This window comes from Ceratotherium simum, chromosome 12, assembly GCF_057802395.1.
Source record: "Ceratotherium simum simum isolate JZ-2026a chromosome 12, ASM5780239v1, whole genome shotgun sequence".
NCBI lineage: Eukaryota > Metazoa > Chordata > Mammalia > Perissodactyla > Rhinocerotidae > Ceratotherium > Ceratotherium simum.
This window is the reverse complement of record NC_141911.1, coordinates 61252450-61274256: the sequence shown is the minus strand read 5'-3', so window position 1 is coordinate 61274256 and position 21807 is coordinate 61252450. Positions and strand designations below refer to the sequence as shown.

The 21807-nt window shown below is 37.6% G+C and overlaps 2 protein-coding genes and 1 long non-coding RNA gene across 8 annotated transcripts in view; 2 read left to right on the top strand and 1 right to left on the bottom strand.

Annotated features, from left to right (window-relative positions):
* The window catches only part of USP53 (ubiquitin specific peptidase 53), a 66116-nt gene extending 52486 nt beyond the window's left edge, over nucleotides 1–13630 (top strand). For all 6 annotated transcript variants that reach the window (XM_087437682.1, XM_087437681.1, XM_004426541.3 and 3 more), the window contains 2 exons: nucleotides 7801–7897; nucleotides 9103–13630. In XM_087437682.1, the coding sequence (XP_087293808.1) occupies nucleotides 7801–7897; nucleotides 9103–10096 (1091 nt within the window). In that variant the 3' untranslated portion in view covers nucleotides 10097–13630. The remainder of the gene's footprint in view (nucleotides 1–7800; nucleotides 7898–9102) is intronic.
* Nucleotides 13631–14768: 1138 nt separating this feature from the next.
* On the bottom strand, nucleotides 14769–16715 carry ARLN (allregulin). The gene is made up of 2 exons (XM_004426540.3): nucleotides 16419–16715; nucleotides 14769–14957 (listed from the first exon to the last, which is right to left on the bottom strand). Coding segments are annotated over exons 1-2 (207 nt in total). The 5' UTR covers nucleotides 16625–16715; the 3' UTR covers nucleotides 14769–14956.
* Nucleotides 16716–16807: 92 nt separating this feature from the next.
* The window catches only part of LOC147915865 (uncharacterized), a 42754-nt gene continuing 37754 nt past the window's right edge, over nucleotides 16808–21807 (top strand). Inside the window, exon 1 of the long non-coding RNA XR_015553836.1 lies at nucleotides 16808–16972. This is a non-coding gene — a long non-coding RNA (uncharacterized LOC147915865). The remainder of the gene's footprint in view (nucleotides 16973–21807) is intronic.

The following is a 21807-nucleotide window of genomic DNA, read 5'->3' as shown; positions in this document are numbered from 1 at the left end:
TTCAGGTCTTTGATCCATTTTGAGTTAATTTTTGTGAATGGCGATAGCACATGGTCCACTTTCATTCTTTTGCATGTGGCTGTCCAGTTTTCCCAACACCATTTATTGAAGAGACTTTCCTTTCTCCATTGCATGTTCTTAGCACCTTTGTCGAAAATTAGCTGTCCGTATATGTGTGGTTTTATTTCTGGGCTTTCAATTCTGTTCCATTGATCTGTGTGTCTGTTTTTGTACCAGTACCATGCTGTTTTGATTACTATTGCTTTGTAGTATGTTTTGAAGTCAGGGATTGTGATGCCTCCTGCTTTGTTCTTTTTTCTTAGGATTTCTTTAGCTATTCGGGGTCTTTTGTTGCCCCATATAAATTTTAATATTCTTTTTTCTATTTCTGTGAAGAATGTCATTGGGATTCTGATTGGGATTGCATTGAATCTGTAGATTGTTTTAGGTAATATAGACATTTTAACTATGTTTATTCTTCCAATCCACGTGCATGGGATATCTTTCCATTTCTTTATGTCATCATGGATTTCTTTCAATAATGTCTTGTAGTACTCATTGTATAGGTCCTTCACCTCCTTGGTAAGATTTATTCCTAGGTATTTTATTCTTTTTGATGCAATTGTAAATGGTATTATCTTTTTGAGCTCTCTTTCTGTTAGTTCATTATTAGCATACAGAAATACAACTGATTTTTGTAGATTGATTTTGTACCCTGCAACTTTGCTGTAGTTGTTGATTGTTTCTAATAGTTTTCCAACAGATTCTTTAGGATTTTCTATATATACAATCATGTCATCTGCAAATAGTGAGAGTTTCAATTCTTCGTTACCTATTTGGATTCCTTTATTCCTTTTTCTTGCCTAATTGCTCTGGCCAAAACCTCCAGTACTGTGTTGAACAGGAGTGGTGAGAGTGGGCAGACCTGCCTCGTTCCTGTTCTCAGAGGAATGGCTTTCAGTCTTTCCCCGTTGAGTATGATGTTAGCTGTGGGTTTGTCATATATGGCCTTTATTATGTTGAGGTATTTTCCTTCTATTCCCGTTTTATTGAGAGTTTTTTATCATAAATGGATGTTGTATCTTGTCAAATGCCTTCTCTGCGTCTATTGAGATGATCATGTGGTTTTTATTCTTTGTTTTGTTGATGTGATGTATCACGTTGATTGATTTGCGGATGTTGAACCATCCCTGCGTCCCTGGTATAAATCCCACTTGATCATGGTGTATGATCTTTTTAATGTATTGTTGTATTCGGTTTGCCAATATTTTGTTGAGGATTTTTGCATCAATGTTCATCAGCGATATTGGCCTGTAATTTTCTTTCTTTGTATTGTCTTTGTCTGGTTTTGGTATCAGGGTGATGTTAGAAATTTTTTTATCTCCATATTTTGTTTGACATTTAAGTCAAATTTTTAATATTAGTCTATACAAGTTTATTTGATGGTAGAGAACTTAAAATCTATAATAATGCTGTTGTAATTATTTCATTGTTGGAAATCTTATATAGACTTGTCTGCCTATGTCATGATGGACTCTGCTGCAAAAACCCTTATCTACACTGCCTAAAGCTATTATTTGGGAACATTGTTGAAATTCCACAATGTCGTTTGGATTATTTTAGCTCTTCTTTTAAAATGAGTCACTAATGGGGAGAATTTCAAGTGCCTTAAATTATGTTCAAGACAGAAAAATTGATATGTTGAAAAGCACATGGTGAGGAGAAAGTATCACATGTTGGAAGAATACAGGTCGTTTGGTATATGCGAGGCTGGAATTCATATGTGGAAAGTGTGAGATGATGGATAGATGGATAGATAGAGGCCAAGTCATGGTGAAACTTTGATGCTGTTTTTACATCCTCCAGTGAGTGGAAAGGCACCAAGGGAGAAGCAGAGTAGCATACTCCAGTTTGCACCGTAGCAGAGACTCTTGGGTGGTGGTGTACAGGGTGAATTTCGAGCATGGGAGAAAAATTAGTTAGATGACTAATATCCTCAGAGAGAAAAGATGAGGGCATAAACTAAGGCAGTAGCAAGGTCAAGAGAGAAGCTTTGAGAGATTATAGGAATATAGGGAGTCAGTTTTTGTGACAAATGTACAGAATGGGGGAAAGAGAGGAAGCTGTGGGTAGCCGTACTGGGGACTTACATAAGTACATACACCATTTACCAAATCGAGGAGTATAGGAAGAAGGAACAAATTTTGGCAGGTAAGAGGGGATGCCAAATTTATTTTTGGATTTAATTGGTTATCATCTAGGTAAATAGATCTAATAGACAATTAGGAACATAAGTCTAGAACTCAGGAAAGATTATGTATTTGGTAACCATTGGCATATATAGGAATTAAATGCCATAGACTTGGATGACATCACTCAGGAAAACTGGAGATTTCAGGGCAAAAAATAGACGAGGAAAAGAACATGTGTTTGCTGAGTAAGAGAGGTGAGCCAAGGATAGGGAGAAGGAGCGACTTTGGGAAAGTGTGAGGAGTAGCTGGAAAGGTATGAGAAAATACAGGAGAGGGTTATCACAGGGAAACCAGGAAAATGGGGAGCTTCAAGAATAAAAGTGGTCACAGATTAAGCAGAATAAGGGTTAAAAAAAAAAGTGCCAGTTTGATTTAGCAGTTAGTAAGTCATTAGTGATATAGTAAAAGCAATGTTAGAAGAACATTGGAAATAGAAGCTAGATTGAGGTAGAACTGAAGTATTTAGAAGTAAAGGGCCATGATGTTGATAACTTTCTCTCAAACGGTTCAGGAAAAAATGGGGTAAAATGTTAAGCATAGGTGAATCTGGTAAAAGATATACAGATATTCTTTGTACTAGTTTTAATCTTTCATGTTTCCTGAACTTTTTGAAATTATTTTCAAATAAGTTTTTTAAAAAAGATTACAGTAGAATAAAAAGTAAATAAAAGAGAAGTAAAGAAACAGATTTAGCACATCTGTCAAAACCTTTGCTGTGAATAGCAAAGAAGCAGTATCTAGAGGACAAAAGTGAAACCAAGAGCTTAGTTTTGGGTTTGTTGTTTTGTTTTTAAATGGAGAGGCTTGGGCATTTATGTTGCAGAAGGTAAGGAACGAGTGATGTGCAGAGGAAGAGAAAGGTGTGAAGATAAGAATAGAACAGAACAATAATGGATGGAGTAAGATCCCTGGGGTTAGAGTAAGAATGAAACAAGGTAAAGAGACAGGCTTTGAATTAAGGGAAGGAGCTTTCCTGTCAAGGGGGCGATAAAGGTGTGTGCAGGTATCCTTCAGTGTGTGTTGCGTTAGATGGGACAGGAAAGTAGTTCATACCTAACGGACTCTTTTCTCTGTGAGGTAAGGTTAACTACTGAAGTAAATATATGTTAGGATCTTTACAGATTATACATAACAAATCACCAAGGAATCATTAAGTCTTTCTGGAACTTTTGCCACTTGCTTTGGAGGCGGCAATACTTGGCTTAATCTCGGTTGATCGTAGAAATCAGGATTAGTTCAAGCTGAGAATCCTGATCTTGGAAATGACAAGAGTGAAAGAAGTTAATCAGTGCTCAAAAAATCTGTTAACTCCCTTAATTATTATAAAAAAGTCTGTACCTCCACTTTGTTAAGTGAAATATACTACTTTTAATGTTAAATCCTAGAATTAGTAGATGAAAAAAAATTTATTGGAAGTGTTTGTACATCTATATAAGTTTGATTATTTTCTCTAAGATGTTTTTTGCAAACTGCAGAGTATATTCATTTAAAATAAATACATAAGAAAGTGTATCTAGAGGAAGAGTTACTTTTTTTTTTTTTTTTTTGTGGGGAGATCAGCCCTGTGCTAACATCCGCCAATCCTCCTCTTTTTTTGCTGAGGAAGACGGCCCTGGGCTAACATCTGTGCCCATCTTCTTCCACTTTATATGGGACGCCGCCACAGCATGGCTTGCCAAGCAGTGCGTCGGTGCGCGCCCGGGATCCGAACCAGCGAACCCCGGGCCGCCGCAGCGGAGCGCGCGCACTTAACCGCTTGCGCCACCGGGCTGGCCCCGGAAGAGTTACTTTTAACAGTTGATTTTGTTTCTATGCCAACTAAATTTATTTTTTCTAAGAGTCTCATAGACTATTGAGAGGCAATTTATTACACATAATTCTTCTCTATTGCTTGGTCCACCACCACCAAATGTTTATCTATGTATTTTTAAAACCATAAACTTTCAGTATTGAAATTTAATTTGTAGCAAAATAGCATTATTTGCTTTTTCTTTAAATTATAATCCCAGTGAGAAAAGAAGTTACTGACTTCTGCCTTTTTATTTTATATTGTCCCCAGATTTAGGTATCTGATAGTGTAGATTATTATATATTAAAGTATTTCTCTACTCCTTTTGGTATATGTTAAATTTAGCTGGGAATATTTACCCAATTAAAGTTTTGTGATCTTTCCAAACTATTCAATTTTATTTAAATGTCTTTTTATTGTAAATTAGGACATTGATTAGATTATTGTTCTTGAATGTTTAGGCAGTATTCCCATTATATTCTGAAATCTCCCTAGAAAAGACGAGTGAAGATTACATTATCTGGACCAGCAGTTTGGTTTTATTGTTATGTGTCTGTTTTAAACCTAGGTCATCTTTTCAGATGAAATATATATATGATTTCTTGACTGTTGGGCTTCGGGTTTTTTTGTATACAGTATCAAAATTAACATTAATTAAAGCTTCTTGCCTTGACGTTGAGATATCTTCTGTGCCAAGTGTTAAAATTGGACTATCTTAGATTTGCAAGGAACCTGGAGCCAAAATTCCCAGTAAAGACACATGGATGTCTATGTCAGCAGAAGAGAAAAAGAACACATCTATTTTTAAATTAGTTGGAATTCTGAAGTCAGACTACTTGGTTGAATGCCTGCCATAGTGATATTAAAATTTCAAGTATATTTATAAAACCTCTGCTGCCTCCTGCTGCCCATTGTGTCGATACTTTAATTCTTAAAGAATTTTTTATTTTTATTAAGTATTATTTATTCTTGTGTTTGCAAATATTAAACTCTGAAATTATGGATAAGTTCAGAAGTAAAATAAACATTCTGAAGTTAAAAATCACAGTGGATGGAAAATTATAATGTAACTTCAATTTACAAATTTTTCAGGCTTTAAAGATTGAAAAATTATCGAGGTTCTTTTTTTTTTTTTTGGTGAGGAAGATTAGTCTTGAGCTAACATCTGTTGCCAATCCTCCTCTTTTTGCTGAGGAAGATTGGCCCTGGGCTAACATCTGTGCCCATCTTCCTCCACTTTTTTGTGTGTAGGACGTCTGCCACAGCATGGCCTGATAAGTGGTGCCTAGGTCTGTGCCCGGGATCCGAACCCAAGAACTCTGGGCCACTGAAGCAGAGCTCGCAAACTTAACCACTCCACCACTGGGCCGGCCCCTTGAGGTTCTTTTTGACACTACTTTTTTTTTTCTTTTTAAATCATAAAGTCACTGTCGAAGAGAGGCTTATTTGAGCCTCAGACAGTGTGTCAAGCTTACAAGCAACTAAGATTCCCTGGGATAAATTACAAAGTGCCTTTGATTTTTAAGATTTTATTAGTAGGGCACCTGATAGACTTGAGATAGGTAGGGAAGAAAAGTAAGAATTTGTCTCAGTTTATACTTATCTTGTCCTGGATCCATGAGTTGGGAACATGGTGGACAGGGTGGGAGTGATTTAAAGGAAGGAGAACAGTATGTTTTTCATGCAATTGTTTATTCATCCTGCAGACTTGCACTGAATGCCTTCTATGTGCTAGATACTGTGCTAGCCTCTGGGGAAACAACAACAAAATGGGAACATATCATACAGTAAAGAGCTTACTGCAATCTAGTGGAAATGAGTGTTAAATCTTAAACAAATGAGTGTCAGACTTGTAGTTGCCCTTATTCTACTATCTTAAGTTTTTATTGGGAGATATCATTTACTATGTGAGCACTATCACATAGGGTATTAAATTCTCGTGTATATTACACAACTCTTTCTTGGAAATTACTTCAAGATTTAACTTGCAGAGCCTGATCCTAATCAAATACAGATTTTTTTTTTCCATAGAGTAATACTTAGGTCTTTTGCTCAACTATAGATTCCCGTTGAATTTTGAGTGACAGGGTACTTTGGTTTTGTTTTCTTCAATTTGGTTTTGTGATCTTAAGTTCATAGGTTGGTGTAAAGTAGATTAGAAGCATGAGGATGAAAGGACACTGAGATAAATGAATATGATGAAAACGTCATCTAAAAATAAGGGAGAATACAGGAAAACTTACTAGAATTGTACAGAAGTATGGGCAATTAATTGAAACTTCAAGCCAGTTCCAATATTTTGGTATCCTCTGTGAGCATTAGCACATCAAAGTATATATCCTGTTATTTGATGTTCAAACTAATGGCCTAGTTTCATCAGAAGGAGATTCTGTATCATGCCCTTGTATTTTAGTGGCATATGTGAAAGGGAGCTTGCAGGTAGTGGAAAGAGCACTGGCTTTGGAGTCAGCCTTGGACTGGTTTGAATGCTGCCACTCGCCAGCTGTGTAACACTGGTTAGGTCACTTAACTTCCTTGCGTATGAAAAGGGGAATTGTTTCACAGGATAGTTGTGACTGAAATTTTTAAAAGACAACTATTTCCAATCAACTGGAACAGTGGTTTTCAAACTTTTGACCTCAGGATATCTTTATATTCTTAAAAAATATTGAGGACCTCAAAGAGCTTTTGTTTCTATAGGTTATATCTATTAATATGTGCTGTATTAGACATTAAAACTGAAAATTTTAAATATTCGTTTAAAGAATGATTTACTTGATGCATGATTTTGTAACATCCATGTATCCTCATTTGGAAAAGATTGGTTTGCTAAATTATGCAAGTCTTCCAAATGTTGATACATTTCTTTATATAATATAATATCTTTTTAAAAAACGCATTTGTTAATATCACCACAGATATTAGCAGAAAGTCTTTATAATTATTGGGAAGCCACAAAACTGATGGTGGTGGATACCGGTTTTCCAAAATTATTATTTTCATCTAAAAGCTTGAATTTTATCATTGGCAATAAATACTGCCAGTTGTTTTCTTTGAAGTGACAGATTTGCTTCTTTCATTTTCAAGAAAATTTCTGGTCGAATACTCAAGTCTGAATAACCAAAGTTTGTCATCTTTTCAAGTACAAATGGTGTTCAATGGTAAAGATTAAATGAAATAATTATCAACTTCTTACAACCTGAGTCAGCAGTCAATAAATGGTGGCTAGTTAGTGGTGGTATAACATTTTACATGTTATCATAATGCCCTCCCACCCATTGTAATTCACTTGATGTTCCTAATAGTCCTGTGAGGTGGGTAAAGTAGGTATCATTATCTTAATTCATAAACAAGGAAACATTGTCAGGGGTAAGAGGCTTTCTTAAAATTACCAACCAATAAGTAATGAATCCAGACTTCACCCCAAGTCATCTGTCTTCAAATGCGGGATTTCCCCACCACTTCATCAGCAAGAGTGGTCTCATATAACAGGGGAAACACATGGCTCCCCACGATCCAGGGAGAATAGCACTATTTGGGCATTGCTGACATTTTCAAGTGATAACAAATTAAGGAAAGAGTTATTCATTTTGTAGAAAGAGTTCAGAAAAGAGGTGTTATTTGAGCTGAGTCTTGAAGAATTAGACTTCGTTTGTTAATTGGAAGAGAATTACTTGTTTATAGAAAACCTTATGTAAATTATGGAGTAAATTATAAAAGATGATTTAAATAATTTTGTTTTTCTCCCTCCCTCCCCAGCCTTTAGAAAAGAACTCAAAAACTTGGAAGTTGGCTGTAAATCTCATGAGTTCCACCCAGAATCACATCTACAAGTAAAAAATCCTTTGATAAAAAGGTAATCAAAGATATTTGGAAATATTAAAATCTTTTTTATTAATTGCATGTGTTATAGGAACTCTGTCAGAAAGTCATCAATACATATTACTGCTCTGAAAGCAGTGGGTCTACAGTATTACAATGCCTGTCTTATTGGGATCATTAAAAGGATGTAGACCTAAGGATAGAGGGCCTACAAAGTACCAGGTACAACACACGATTGTTTTCATCCTCACAGTGTTCTTATGAGGTAGATGGTATCTTACAAAAGAAAATCTGGGGCTTAGATTAAGTAATTTGCCCAAAGCAATGGAGCTGAAATGAATATAGCTCTTATCTCTAGCAAAGCCTCACCTCTCATCATTCTGTTCTAATTGAATTCACATAATTCATATGAGAAAAATAATTTAATCATATGAGGAAAAATAATTTGCAATGTGATATCATTTATCTTCACCTTATAAGTTAATTATTAGGCGCTGGCCCGGTGGTATAGTAGTTAAGTTCTCGTGCTCCGCTTTGGCGGCCTGGGGGTCACAGGTTCGGATCCCGGGTGTGGACCCCACACTGCTTATCAAGCCGTGCTGTGGCAGCGTCTTGTATAAAGTAGAGGAAGATGGGCATGAATTAACATTCATGGGCCCAGGGCCCATCTTCCTTGGCGAAAAAGAGGAGGTTTGGCAACAAATGGTAGTTCAGGGCTAATCTTCCTCAAAAAAAAAAAAAGTTAATTATTACCTAAATAATCTTGATTAACTAAATTATTTTTAATTAGCATACTATCCTTATAGCATTATATATCAAAATTAAAGTACCTCTATTGCTATAAACTTTGTCTTGTTGGCTGGGAAGTGTTTTAGGGTATTGAATTGTTTGCTTGTAACATTTTCCTGAAGTCTGTGCTATATTTTATCACAAATAAATATAATTTCAGTGTTTATAAGTTGAAATGAGTTTTTTTAATTATACTTTTAATTATTAGAAATCTGATTTTGGTAATGACAGGCATTTCTGGTAAGCATTCCTGTATTCTGGCATAAAGATTTTAGATTCAGAGAGTGTAACATATTAATGGTTGCAAATATCTTTCCATTTTTGTTATATTACAAAAATAACATAAATTATATATTGGGAAGTTAAACTACAAGACAAGTGTTCGTTTTTCCTCCACTTTTGTGTATTTGCATATGGTGTTTTTAGCTTTGTTTTGTTTTTATATTGCAGGTCACATATATGTGAATCCAATGGAAAGTTATTCCCTTCGTCCAGTCCACAAATACTCAAGGACCATACAGCAAGAGAACATATCCACCAATCAGATGAACAGAAACTTGAAAAATCAAGTGAATACAAATTTTCTGAGAGGCTTAATATAGAAAATTCTGAGAGAACAGGTTTACTTTTTCACATTGATGATAATTCTGCTTCTGGAAAGAGAATGAACAGTAGTGAAGTAGTCTCACCATCTTCATTGTGGTCCTCACACAAGAGAACTGTTGGGTTAAAGCCAGAAACTGCTCCCCTCATCCAGCAGCATGCTATGATGGAACAATGTCGCTCTGAGAACTCTCTATCCAAGGAACATATAATTCAGTCAACCTGCAGATCTGATGGTTGTCAGATGCCAAAACTTGTTTGCCAGGATCTACCGCCCCCTTTGCCACCAAAGAAATATGCTATAACCAGTGTGCCACAGTCAGAGAAAAATGATTCTACACCTGATGTCAAACTTACAGAGATGTTTAAAGCCAATTCTTCTAGTCTTCCGAAGCACAGTTCAAGTACAGCTTCAGAACCAGGTTCAGAAGTTAGTACATATATGAATGATGAAAGACTTACGGAAACAACACTTCAAGTAAGAGAGCATGTTGGCAACACACCAAACCACCTGTCCAGCTCTTCAACTAATGATTTTCAAGCAGACTTGGGTACAGTTGTTGATACATTTTGCCAACCAGAAATAGACTCTAGTTCTACCTGTCCAAATGAGACAGTTTCATTAACTACCTATTTTTCAGTTGATAGCTGCATGACTGATACATATAGATTGAAATACCATCAGAGGCCCAAGCTCTGTTTTCCAGAGAGCAGTGGCTTTTGTAATGATAATTCACCATCTCAGAGTGAAAGAGGGCTAGGACCTGTGTTACAAAATAGTCTTGGTTCAAACTACCCTTCTGAGCAAAGATATAAACCTAGTATACATTGTAATAGATAAATGATGAAACCAGCAACCTTATACTTCTCAGAGGCCATTAAAATATAAGAATCGATTGACCAAACCTGGTGATTATGAAATTAAAATCATGGCATTTTTAAAGTCACTAATCACTTTAACTTTCTATCTATATTTTTTATTTTATGTTGAACAACTTTTGGATATTTTAGAAATTCACTTTGCATAGTTTTGGCATGCCTTGAAAAATAGAAACTCAGGGGGATAGAAAAAGTCATTGACCGTATGCTGCCACTGAATAAAAATGTCCTTTGTCCCTTTATTTTGTGGCTAGTAGACCCATAAGTATTAAACTAACTAGTACTCATGTATGTGGATTGGTAAACTATGCTAGTTGAAAAGACCAGGTGATGTATAGTTTGTGTAGTGAAAGCAGTATTTGCTTTGCGAGAAGCACTTTCCAGTGGGTAACCAAGAGGGCTTCACCCATGTGCTTTTGACTTCTGTGATAGTCTATTGCATATGATCCCTTTAAGTGTCTTAAAAAATATTGACCCATGAAATTGATAGCATTTGGGGAAAAAAAGCCTTAAGGATTAAAGCAGTTTTTAAATTAAATTCTCAAGGTCAGAACAGAAAAAACTTAATTTTGCTCTTAGAACTTTTATCTTCAGAATGCCTCACTAACATAAATTAGGCCTTGGACTGTTGTATGTATTCATAAACACTACTTCAGCCATGTAAGCTAAAAATAATTAAAATGCTTAACTTTAGTATATTTATTTCTCTTGTTACATTTTTTTCTAATTTTAGATGAAATGGGAAAGGTTTTTATTTTGGTTTGGTTTACTTTGGGCTAATGACCAGTGTTAGAAATTAACCTAGGGCCCTCTTATTGGGAATCTCACCGTGACTATCTAAATTTTCCCTGCTATACTGTTACCTGTTTATAGGTTGTCAACTCATTTTAGTGATTTTCAGATTCTTGAATCTGAGAATTTTTCTGGGTTTCCAGATTAAATTTCTGCCTCTCATATAAAGGGTTTAATTTTAATGAAATGTATTAATTTGAGCTTCCCTCCCTTTTTTCCTACTCTAAAAAAATTGTAATTTTATCCCAACAACTTTCATGGAGAGGCCTTTATTTTAAAAAATAAAGGAATTTTCCATTATTATGATGACCTTACAAGTGAAAATAAGTTACTTTAATTGCCTTATTGAACTGGTTGTCATTTGATTTTATGCTAAGCTGGTAAACTATGGTTTTGGAAAGTTTTATATTGTCTGCTCCAAAGACTTGAGAATTACAGAATTAAAATTTTCCTTATATTCACCAATGGATAAACTTTATAGCTATAACTTAATAATGCTATAAAGTAAATTAGTAAATTTAATATTTTGACCAGTTCCATAAATTGTTAAAATATTCCAAAATGTAAATGATGAAAAATGAATACTTCTAGATAAATAGAAAATAATTGTTTGTAAAAGTCTAACCTCACCCAGTTACCAAATCTTGGTCAAATTTTGTCTTCCACCTAGAGAAGTTTTTAATAGCCTTTTCTAACTATAATTGTAGGTGATTATTACTTTATAATCTCTTAATTTAGAAATACTTGAATATCAACTAAATAAAATTTTATCTTTTAAGAAAGCTTATTTTTAACATAACTTTTAGTATGAAGGGTTTGTAAATATTGTAAAGTTTGTAAAATTGTATTTGAAATGTCCATGTATTTAATTATTGCTTTTCTAACATTGTAAAATACTAGAAAAATGGGCTTCAGGTATTTTTTAATAACTTCCAAAAGCTTTGTGTAAGTTTTTTTAATTTCTATTTGGTCAAGATATTCAGTTAAATGTATTACTTTAAACATTTGAACTAATTTCTGATATTTAACAGCAGTCTCATAGAAATTTGCATTTTCAACTCACAATTGAGTTGCAAACATCAAATAGAAATGTCCTATTTTGGCTCTTTGTATTTAAAGTACTGTCCAGTTGAAACCTCCTGAACCATATAATAAGTACTAACAAACCAGAAACTGACCATTTGTTTTTATGTTGACTCAACACTCCAAATATAGATTGAATACATATTTACTAACTAATCATTCACATGTAAAATTTTTATTTCTAGGGTGCCTATTTATTTTTATAGATGTTTTCTTCTGGTTATAAGCTTATGATGATAACATTTAAAATAATGCAACCAACAGTTGTCGTAATGTTCAAAATACTTATCTTCAGAATGTTATATTTTCATGTGAAATCAGTTTCTTCTGGTTCAAATTTTTTTTTTAGGATAAACTGATTTTTAAATTAATATGGCTGGACTTTTCTTTGCATTCATGAACTGTGGCTTCCTCACCCTCCCACCCCCATGTGGATTATGTATTTTATGGGAAATGTAACTTAATTTATAGCACTTGGAATATCACTGATCATACAGTGTTATCACAAGAGGCTCCTAATAGTTAAACTCCAGCAAAGTCTAAAGCAGGGTTCCCGCAGGAGTTGGCAAACTTTCTGTGAAAAGCCAGACAGTAAACAATTCAGGCTTTGAAGACCATAGGGTCTCTGAAATAACTATACAACTCTGCCATCATAGGGTGAAAGCAGCCATTAACAATATATAAATGAACAGGCATGTCACGTTCCAGTAAAACTGTTATCAGCACTGAAACTTGGATTTCATATAATTCTCCTGTCATGAATTAGCCTTTTGATTTTTTTCAATCATTTTAAGATGTAAAAATTATTCTTAGCTCACAGGCCTTATAAAAAGAGGCAGCAGGCCAGATATGGCCCATTGGCCAGTTTGATGACCCTTGTCCTGGAGCATAATCTCGACATTAAATGCTCATCCTGACCCTAAATATCCTGAACTCTTCTGAATGTATTCCCATGCCATTTAGGGACTAGGGATATGGAGCACTTTACTTCCTAAAGTTTTCAGGCTAACAGACCTCTAAAAATTTCCTCACAATTGCTAATCAGCCAGTTCATTTCAAATGGTTATTAATACAACTATTTCACTTATATGAATTTGTTTGTGAAATTTACAAAGGAATTTATCAGATTAAAATTATATTGATGTTATTCTTTTGATGTCTCTTTGTTTTTGTCATAGTAAGTTTGCCAACTCTTCTTGGTGTCCCATTTATCCACTTAGAAGCCTTCAAGTGTGGGTACTGTAACCAGTCACTACGCTTGAGGTGGCACAGTTCAGTGGAAGGCACAATCTCTTACTCATCTGTAGGAAAGACTCAACCTCATACTGCCACCATTTTTGTATAACATTTACAGTCATGTCATTAACGCTAAGATCTCGCCATCTTCCCTGTACTAGAAATTTTCAGAATATTCAATAGTAGTGGTAGTAGGCTGATTATAGGCTCAGAAAGATAGTATGGATTATGTCTTTGTATGTGACCTAACAGTAAACTATATGAGAACTGTTAATCCTCTCACAACCTCACTACAAGTAATTTGTTAAAACAAATGCAAATCAGACCAAATTTAGCTATGCAATAAACATTTATTGGACAAAATTACTAGCAAGCAGCACAAAAACAGTTCATAAATCTGTCTGGTATCCTCAATGAAATCCCAGTTCTGTTTCTCTAGATGCTTCAACCTTTGCATGAAAGGTTCTCTTCAGGCAGACTCAACAGTACCCTGACGGCATACTGTTAACCTTTGGTTGGCACTGGGCAGTTAAAATCCTCTGATGTCAACCTCAGATTTCACTCTAACCTCAATGCCATTCTAAAAGTACAGGATGTGGAGCTTACCAGATCTCTGCCCTGTTTCTAAGGGAGGGGAACATCCCCAATATCCAGGCAGTTCACATATATCAAATGTCACCAGTTTCAACGACTAAGAGCCCATTTCTAACATCTGTTGTATAAAGGAGTATCTGTTATGTAACAGGAAGAGCTTCTGAAGGGCTTATGTAGCTGCTTTGAGAGGGTGGCCTTTCTGATTAAATGCCAGCTGAGCGCTCCTAGAATGTCAATTTTTAACATATTTAGATAAAAAAACAAGAAATGTAAGTTCCATGAAGGCAAGGATTTTTGTTTGTTTTGGTCACTGCTGTACCTGGCCCATAGTAAGTGTTCAAATATTTGTTGAATGAGGAAATGTGCTGACTTTGCTGAAGTATTTAAGTTACAGACATAAAAATAAACATGTTTTGCTCACAAGCATTCTTAATGCAACTATAATAATAAAAAATAGGTTGGAAACACACAGTCCTAATTTAGGGAGTTCAAGAGCTTAAAAGAGGGGAAGCATCGAGGTAAGAGGACACTCACGCTAGCTTTCCAATACTGGATTCTCTAAGACTGTATCAGTTTGGCAACCATAACAGATGCCCACTTAATCCAAAAATTAAACTGGTACGTAGAGCCAACACATTGTGGGCCTGCATTTTCTGTCTAGCTTTTAACTCCCTTCTCAAAATCCTTCCCTTGCTTTTGAGTAACTTATTTTTAAATACTCCACCTTATTATTTCACCATGTTATTTGCATCATATTAAACCCTGGCCAATTCTTAAAACTGTTAAAGACATTACTATATTTCGTAATACACTAAACCTTTACGTATAAATACTTTTATATTCAGCCCCTGTAAAGCCATCAGATGTTCAAAAAAAGTTTTTAAACATGAATCAAAGAGTCTAGTTTTAAGAACTTAGGTATGAATAGGTGAGATCATAACCCATTTAATATAGTCCCCCAAATGAATTACAGAATGTGTGAAATGAAAAGGTCCCTTAGAGTGTGAAATTCTTCTGTTGCACAATCCTGTCTGTCTGCTTTCCTCAAGAAGTTTGTAGTCATTTTCAGAATCCATTCCAGGAGCCAACTTCTTAATTTAGATATCAGGCACACCATTCTGTAAAAACCAAACATTTGTCAACAATGTTTCCTTTATCTTCCCATCTTAATACTTTATGCCAACTTCTGAAAATCTTGATTGTCTTAGTCACTTGCCTACTCCTATATGATTTACATATTGGTAAGAGCAAAAAAAAGGCCTGGACTGTTCCTCTTAGGATTCCATTTTCAATCCAAAGCTGAAAATTTAGGCCATTAAAAAAAAATAAAATTACTCTTATTGAGGTATTAGTCTACCAAAAAAGGAGGGGAGGTGGAGAAGAGTGGAAACTCTGGCTTGACACAGGATTCTATAGAAATACCCCCCTCTTCCATTTGCCCCACTTGACCCTCTGCCTTCTAATTTTCCACACCATCCAAGAAATCAGTGACAACCGGGCCTCAGATACAATGAGCTTATGCCCAAATCTTTGCCAAAATTTGGGGGTGGGGAAAGAAGACAATTGCCTATCAAGGAGTGCAAATTCATAAGCATGATGATTGAGAGAAGTTTACTTATGGTGAGTAAACAATCAACTCCAAAGTCCAAAAGATAACTCATGGTGAGTAAATAATCAAGTCCAAAGAGTAAATGAGCTGCACCGCTTTCCTCCACGCCCCCTCCTTCAGCTCGCTGCTTCTCTCAACTTGTCCCTTATCATCTCAGTCCTGTGTCCCTCTTCTTGTTCTGCTCCCCTCTCCCCCTTCTCTAAGTTCCCTTCCTTTATTCCCTGCCACAACTGTCTGTTCAGAGTTAGTGGCAATGAAAATGGACAGCATGGATTTTGCAAGTGGAACCTACAGAATTTCGTGACTTAATCAGTTGGTGTTTGGGGATGTGTGGGTGTGTGTAAAAAACAGGGAAGTCAAAGAGTCCCAGGCTTCTGGGAGGAGTACCGAGTGGATAAAGTTAACATTTACTGAAATGGGAACCCTGAAAAATAAGTACATTTGGGAAAGAAGTTAGTTCAGTTTTGGACATGAGACACCTGCGTGGCCTGCTCATGGTCAGACTGTTGTAGAGTAACAACAGCTTTAGCTGAGCGCTTACTGCTGCCAGGCATCATGCAAATAAACCGCTTTCAGATAAATCACTCTCTCATTTAATCTTCACTACACCCCTATGACCTGGTTACTATTGGTCACAAATGGTAAACGAGAAAATAAAGCTCCGAGAAGCTAAGTAACTTCTCCAGTTTCTTAGTGGTAGTGCAGGAACTCAAATCCAGCTGATTTCATTCCAAAACATAAGAAAAAAATTATGAAGCCAAGCTTCCGCCACCCCTTTTCGAAGACCCTCCCATAAGGTGCTGAAGAAGGACACTTTCACTAGTCTTCATCCCACCCCGCCACACCAGCTGTATGACCCTGGACATACCACACCCTCCGGAATTCAGTTTCCTTGCCCCCTCCCCCCCAAAACTGGAGTACATGGTCTCCAAGCCCCTTACCACTTCAACTCTGCATTCAGAGTACTCACCAGGGCAAAAGATACACGATGAAAAACAACACCAGGTGGAAGAGAATGAAGAGCCAGAGATCCAGCCAGTAGGACTGTTTCGGAAACCGGTCTGCCCCGGACTGAGGCTGGACTTCGTGGTTCTGCGGCTGCCTCCCAGCTTCACCCAAGCCTCGCCGCTCCCGGGCACCGTCCCGACCATCTTCGGCCGCCACGTCCACCTCCATCTCGCACCAGTCGCCGCGCCGCAATTCGAACAGCTGCAAAACCCTCGGTTACCGCACTTCCGCGTTCCCGTCGCCAGAAACAGGACAGAGTGCGCTCCCCAGCGCACGCGCTACTCCCGCCCCGGAAATGGGCCCTGGGCCCCGCCCCCTCCCAGCGCGCAGGCGCAGCCCGGCGGTCCGCTGTCTCCGTGACAGCCGGCAGGCAGCGCGGGCTCCGCCCGGAAGAAGATGAGCGGGCCTGCCCAATCCGCCTCCAGCGCCCTGGCGGAGAGCTGGGTCTTCAGGTTTTGCCAGAAGAAATACTCTGTGGCGGGGCCGGAAGTCACCCTCACGTCCCGTTCCTGTCAGGTGATGAATTCCACCGTGGAACTGCCCACGGTCGCCTCTCCTTATCTCTGTATTCCTTTTGGATCCATATGCCCAGGTTTAAGGAGGGCCCCCTATGATGGGGTTTGCACTGTCCCTAGCAGGTTACACATACTTTATTTAATCCTTGAAAAAGCTCTAATGAGGTGGACATCTTAATTACGAGCGTTGAGTTTTTAAGGGGGCCAGAGAGCAAAACATGAGAATTTTGCATGTACTTCATGGGAGTGAATTTAAGAATAATGCAAGGGTTTGGGAGTGTGATCCACAGCGAGATTAAAGTGCTGGCCGAAAAAATGATTGACCATTGTAGGCGAGGAAAAAGTCTCCTCTACCCACTTTGGGTCTCTAGCAGGGCCCAAGAATCAAACTGACATAAGACAGATTAACAGAAGAAAAGCATACAGATTTTATTAAAATTTTTTTACATGTACGTGAGAACTTTTGCAAGAGAATGAAGACCTGAAGAAGTGACCAGAGCAAAAGCTTTTATGCCTTTTAGGCAAAGAAACAAGACAGGGGTTTGGGCTAAGGGGCAGTAAATTGTGGAGAGATGACTAGGAAGATAAGGGCTAGTTTAACAATGTTTGTTTGTACAGATTTCTCAGCCTGGATTCCCCATCTCTGGTGATAAAAATGTTTTTCTTCCTCCTAGTCAAGGGAGGGCACCTTTCACGTGAGAGTTTTACCTCTTCCTTTCAGGCAGAAAAAAGGTCACAGAGCCCTTGCACCTCTTGTTTGTCAGGTGCTTTTGACTTAATCAGTATGCCAAAGTGGCTTATTTTGAGGTAACATGCTCTGAACTCCTTCATTTCCCCTGTCTGAAACTTCCCTAGAAGTTTCACATAAAAGCTGCATTGGTGGCTGTGGAGAGAAGAATTGGGTTAGTAGCCAAGTGGCGAGGGATCTGCAAAGGGAGAGAAGAACAGATTAGAATGAGAATGAATAAACTGAAAATTACAAATCTAAGCACATTTCCCCATATCCCGTTAAATCAGTCTCTCGTCCCTGGGAATAGGTCGGTCCGATAGACTGGCTGAGCCTCCTTTATCAATGGCGAGTGTTTGTCTTGTCCTTCAAAAGGTGCAGATTAGACACTGTTTGTCCCAAGTGATTTACGTAGAAGCAGCCTGCTTCTCTAGTGACCGCACACGGTTCCCCTTCTTGGGCGGTCAATGTGGCCAAGGCAAGGAGATTTGGGAGTACAACAGAGGCTAAAAACTTCTGATTGAAGGGCTTCAGTGTTTGCAGAGTGATATTGAACTCTTGTTCTATTACTATGGAAAGATTTAGAGCTATCTTCTCCAATTCGTAACTTCCAAAGCCTGGGAAAACAGATCTCAGTATTGAAAAGAACTTAGAATTGTGATACACAAGCCAGTTTTCTCTGACATCTCGTCTAGTATGTTTGTGTGGCACTACTTTATGAACAAAGGAGCCCAAGTTTGTAATTTGGCTGGCATTTAAGGTGGAGTACCTGGTGACAGAGGGGGTCAGGAATCCAAGTCCATATTGTCCTGACCATCTAGGTGGGAACCCTTTATATATCTTGTCATCACATGAGATGAAAAGACCAGTATTGTTCATGGATAAGATCAGAATGGAACTTGTGACCTACCGGGTTGGGGTTTGGTATATCTTGTCACCTGTCATGTTGGCATCTGCACATCTCCACCTTCCGTGTATCCCTATCTGTCGGTAGGATTAGAACAGGTTGCAAAATATCTGATCTAGGAGGCCTACAGTTAGGCCTTAGCAGCTATACGGTTTGGTTTTGTTACCTGCCCAAGTTAGTCTAGATGTTTGGTCTATTTATGTAATCTTTGGTTTTCGGCAGCTAATTAGGGGAGCAACTGAGCTACCCCAGGTTACACAGGGATGGCTTGTGAGCCAGCCATAACATCTGATGATTTGGCAGGTGTCTATACCATAAGAGTCAGTGCTAAGACCATTTAGCACCTTAATGAGAGGCTGGAGGATGCTACCTGTGGAATCAAACCACAGGGTTTTATTGCAGTAAGTTCCAGCACCATGACAGTTTTCAACGCAAGGGGAAAAATTCCCTTCTAATGTCTTTATCTGAACAAAGGACAGTACTTGAGCTTCCACAGAGGTTTTTCTGTGTCCAGTCAACTCACCAAAAGAAGAGGAAGAGTGACGTATTTTCTTGGTTGTGGATGCTATACCCTGTCATGCATTCATTTTCCAGAGTTTGTCCACCAGGTGCTCACATTGGCAGAACAAAAATTAGTTCAGGTTCTTTTGTGTGATCTAAATGTTGACATAAGCAGCAATCAGATTGATGAGTTAATGTGGCCAGGGTTTGGAAAACTGTATAAGGGGGTGTTGGGTCTGTGCTTGACCTGTTGAGAAAACAGTAAGTGTTCGTAAGAGTGAGAGACAGTTTGAAAGAGAGCCCATAGTGGAAGATCAGAGGGAAAATAGAATAGATTGAGACAAGCAGTTTAACAAGGTGTGTTTGTACAGATTTCTCTGCCTGGACTTCTCTTCTCTGGTGATAAGAATGTCTCCCTTCCTCCTGGTATAGGGAGGGCACCTTTCACATGGGAGTTTTATCTCCTTCTTTCAGGAAGAAAAAGAAAGGTCCGAGTGCCCTTCTTGCACCTGTTGTTTCTGCCTTTAACTCAAGATAATATGCTCAAGGGGCATGTGTTTGGGGTGACATACTCTGAACTCCTTCACTGTACTGCCTGGATTTTCCCCGGCGGCTCCAATTTTAAACATCTCTCCCCTTATCACATTATGAATCTTGGATTGTTCAGAAATACAGATATCTAGACAGATAAGTGGTTCTCTTAGTGTGATGAATGAAGATGTGACTGTGTGTGTGTTTAATAAACTGCCACTAAATCTTTGTAAAACCTCTTTGAAGCTGTGATTACTCTATTTTACAGAACTGGAAAATGAGACACAAAAAGAGTGAATTGTCTAACGTTACTAAAAAAAACTTATAAAGCCTAAAATTGACTCTGAATCCAGTTTTCCTAATGCTGTTCAACAGATGCCTAACTTCGCTTAAATTTGCCTCCAAATCAGTTGCCCCATAATAGAGACAAAGATAGTGTACTTCCTTAGAGAAAAATACCACTGTCCTTTGCTTTGTAGATTCTGGGAATGAGAAGACCATCACCTGAGACTTAACTGAACTGTATGATGTAGCCCAGATTATCTGCTAGTAGTAGATTGGAAAAGACCCTGATCTTAAGTGACATTGAGGCTTTATAAAAATTACAGGGGGAAGGTAAACTATTGCCCATAGCAGAGATGGACGCATCTTTCTCAATGGCAAGAGTTGATCAATTATTTCTAATTACTGAAATAGGATTGATAAAAATTATTGAACTTTTCAGGGTAGAAGTAGCCATTTCAGAAAAAGGTTTGAAATGGTTTAAACTTGTCCTTGGCAGAGTCACCCACTCATCTCTGAGAGGATGTTGGTACTCTAGTCTGATCTCTTGAGTCAGGAAGATCTGTCACATTTGGGAGAGTAATTAATGCAAACAGGGAGGGGTCCTTTAGACTAAATTCAATTAAAAGGTCTTGTCACCTCTTCAGACTTCATCCCTGTAAAAATCCCTTTGATCACTCCACATGACAGACAGAAATGAATGTGGAGTCTGTTGTGGAATTTGCTATGTCCCGAAATTAAAAGCAATTTAATTTCCAAGAAGGTACTTTACTGAAATCCAGGTACACTGTTAGCAACGCAAAAGCTCAGCATTTTCCCTACCCCTTAGACTTTTTTACCTTATATGTTCAAGTGAAAAATATGTACCAGGAATTACAGATTGAATTATTACACTGCACCCACGATCCAACATGTTCATGATACCATCAACACAATTAATCTGATTGGGGCTAGGGTTGAGAAGATAGTATTTGAGAATGCCGTAACAGACAGGCCAATGTTAGGAAAGTATTTTTAAGAAGACATGACAAATCTTCTGAAGTTCAAGTGCAGTAAGTTCTCAAGAGGGATGTGGTAAGTTTGGCTTTAACCTAAGGTGATAATGCAGATTTCTTTAGGCTACTATGTCCATATAGTAAAGCATCCTCATGATCATCCTAGGAATTAAACTAATTTTACAGAGTAACCTCTCCAACAGTAAAAAAAACTTTGCTATTGTAATTTTCATCTGAAAACATGTGTTTGTCTTAAGTCATCCCATTCTCATCTTCACTTCATTTCTCCCTCCTTTCCAAATTGGATGAGTGTCCCAACAATAACCCTTTGATGGGTACAGCAAGTTATTTCTCCGTCTTCTGGGGAATTTTATCTTTCTTTTTTTTTCTCTTTCATCATTACTGCTATACATACCTATGATACTTTCCTTTGGGAGTTGTACAGTCATCATAACTAATTGCTATTTATTGCAGCTTCTCTTTTATCTTCATCTTGGCCTTTGTCAGCTCCCATCTGTATACCCCACTATTAATATGTCTCCACCCTGCTCAGCCAACCTAGTGTCCAGCAAACACCCTTTGCTCCAGCCAGATTGCTTCTATCTTCCTTACGGAAACTGTTCTCCTTTTGGCCTTTGGGCTTTGGTGCATGTTGTTCTCATTCAACTGTAATGCTTCCCCCCTGTCTAATCTACCCATCCTTTTTCAATTCAAATGCCAACTTCATAAAGTCTCCCTCACTATGATTCACATTGCTCTCTCCATTCTCAGTATTTCTAACATACAAATTGCAAAAACTTCACTTTTAACTCATCTTCAACTACTTTATATGTCATGTAGAGGATTATCTTCTCAAGATCAAGGCAGTGAAGTATTTGTTCCCGTAGTTTTTG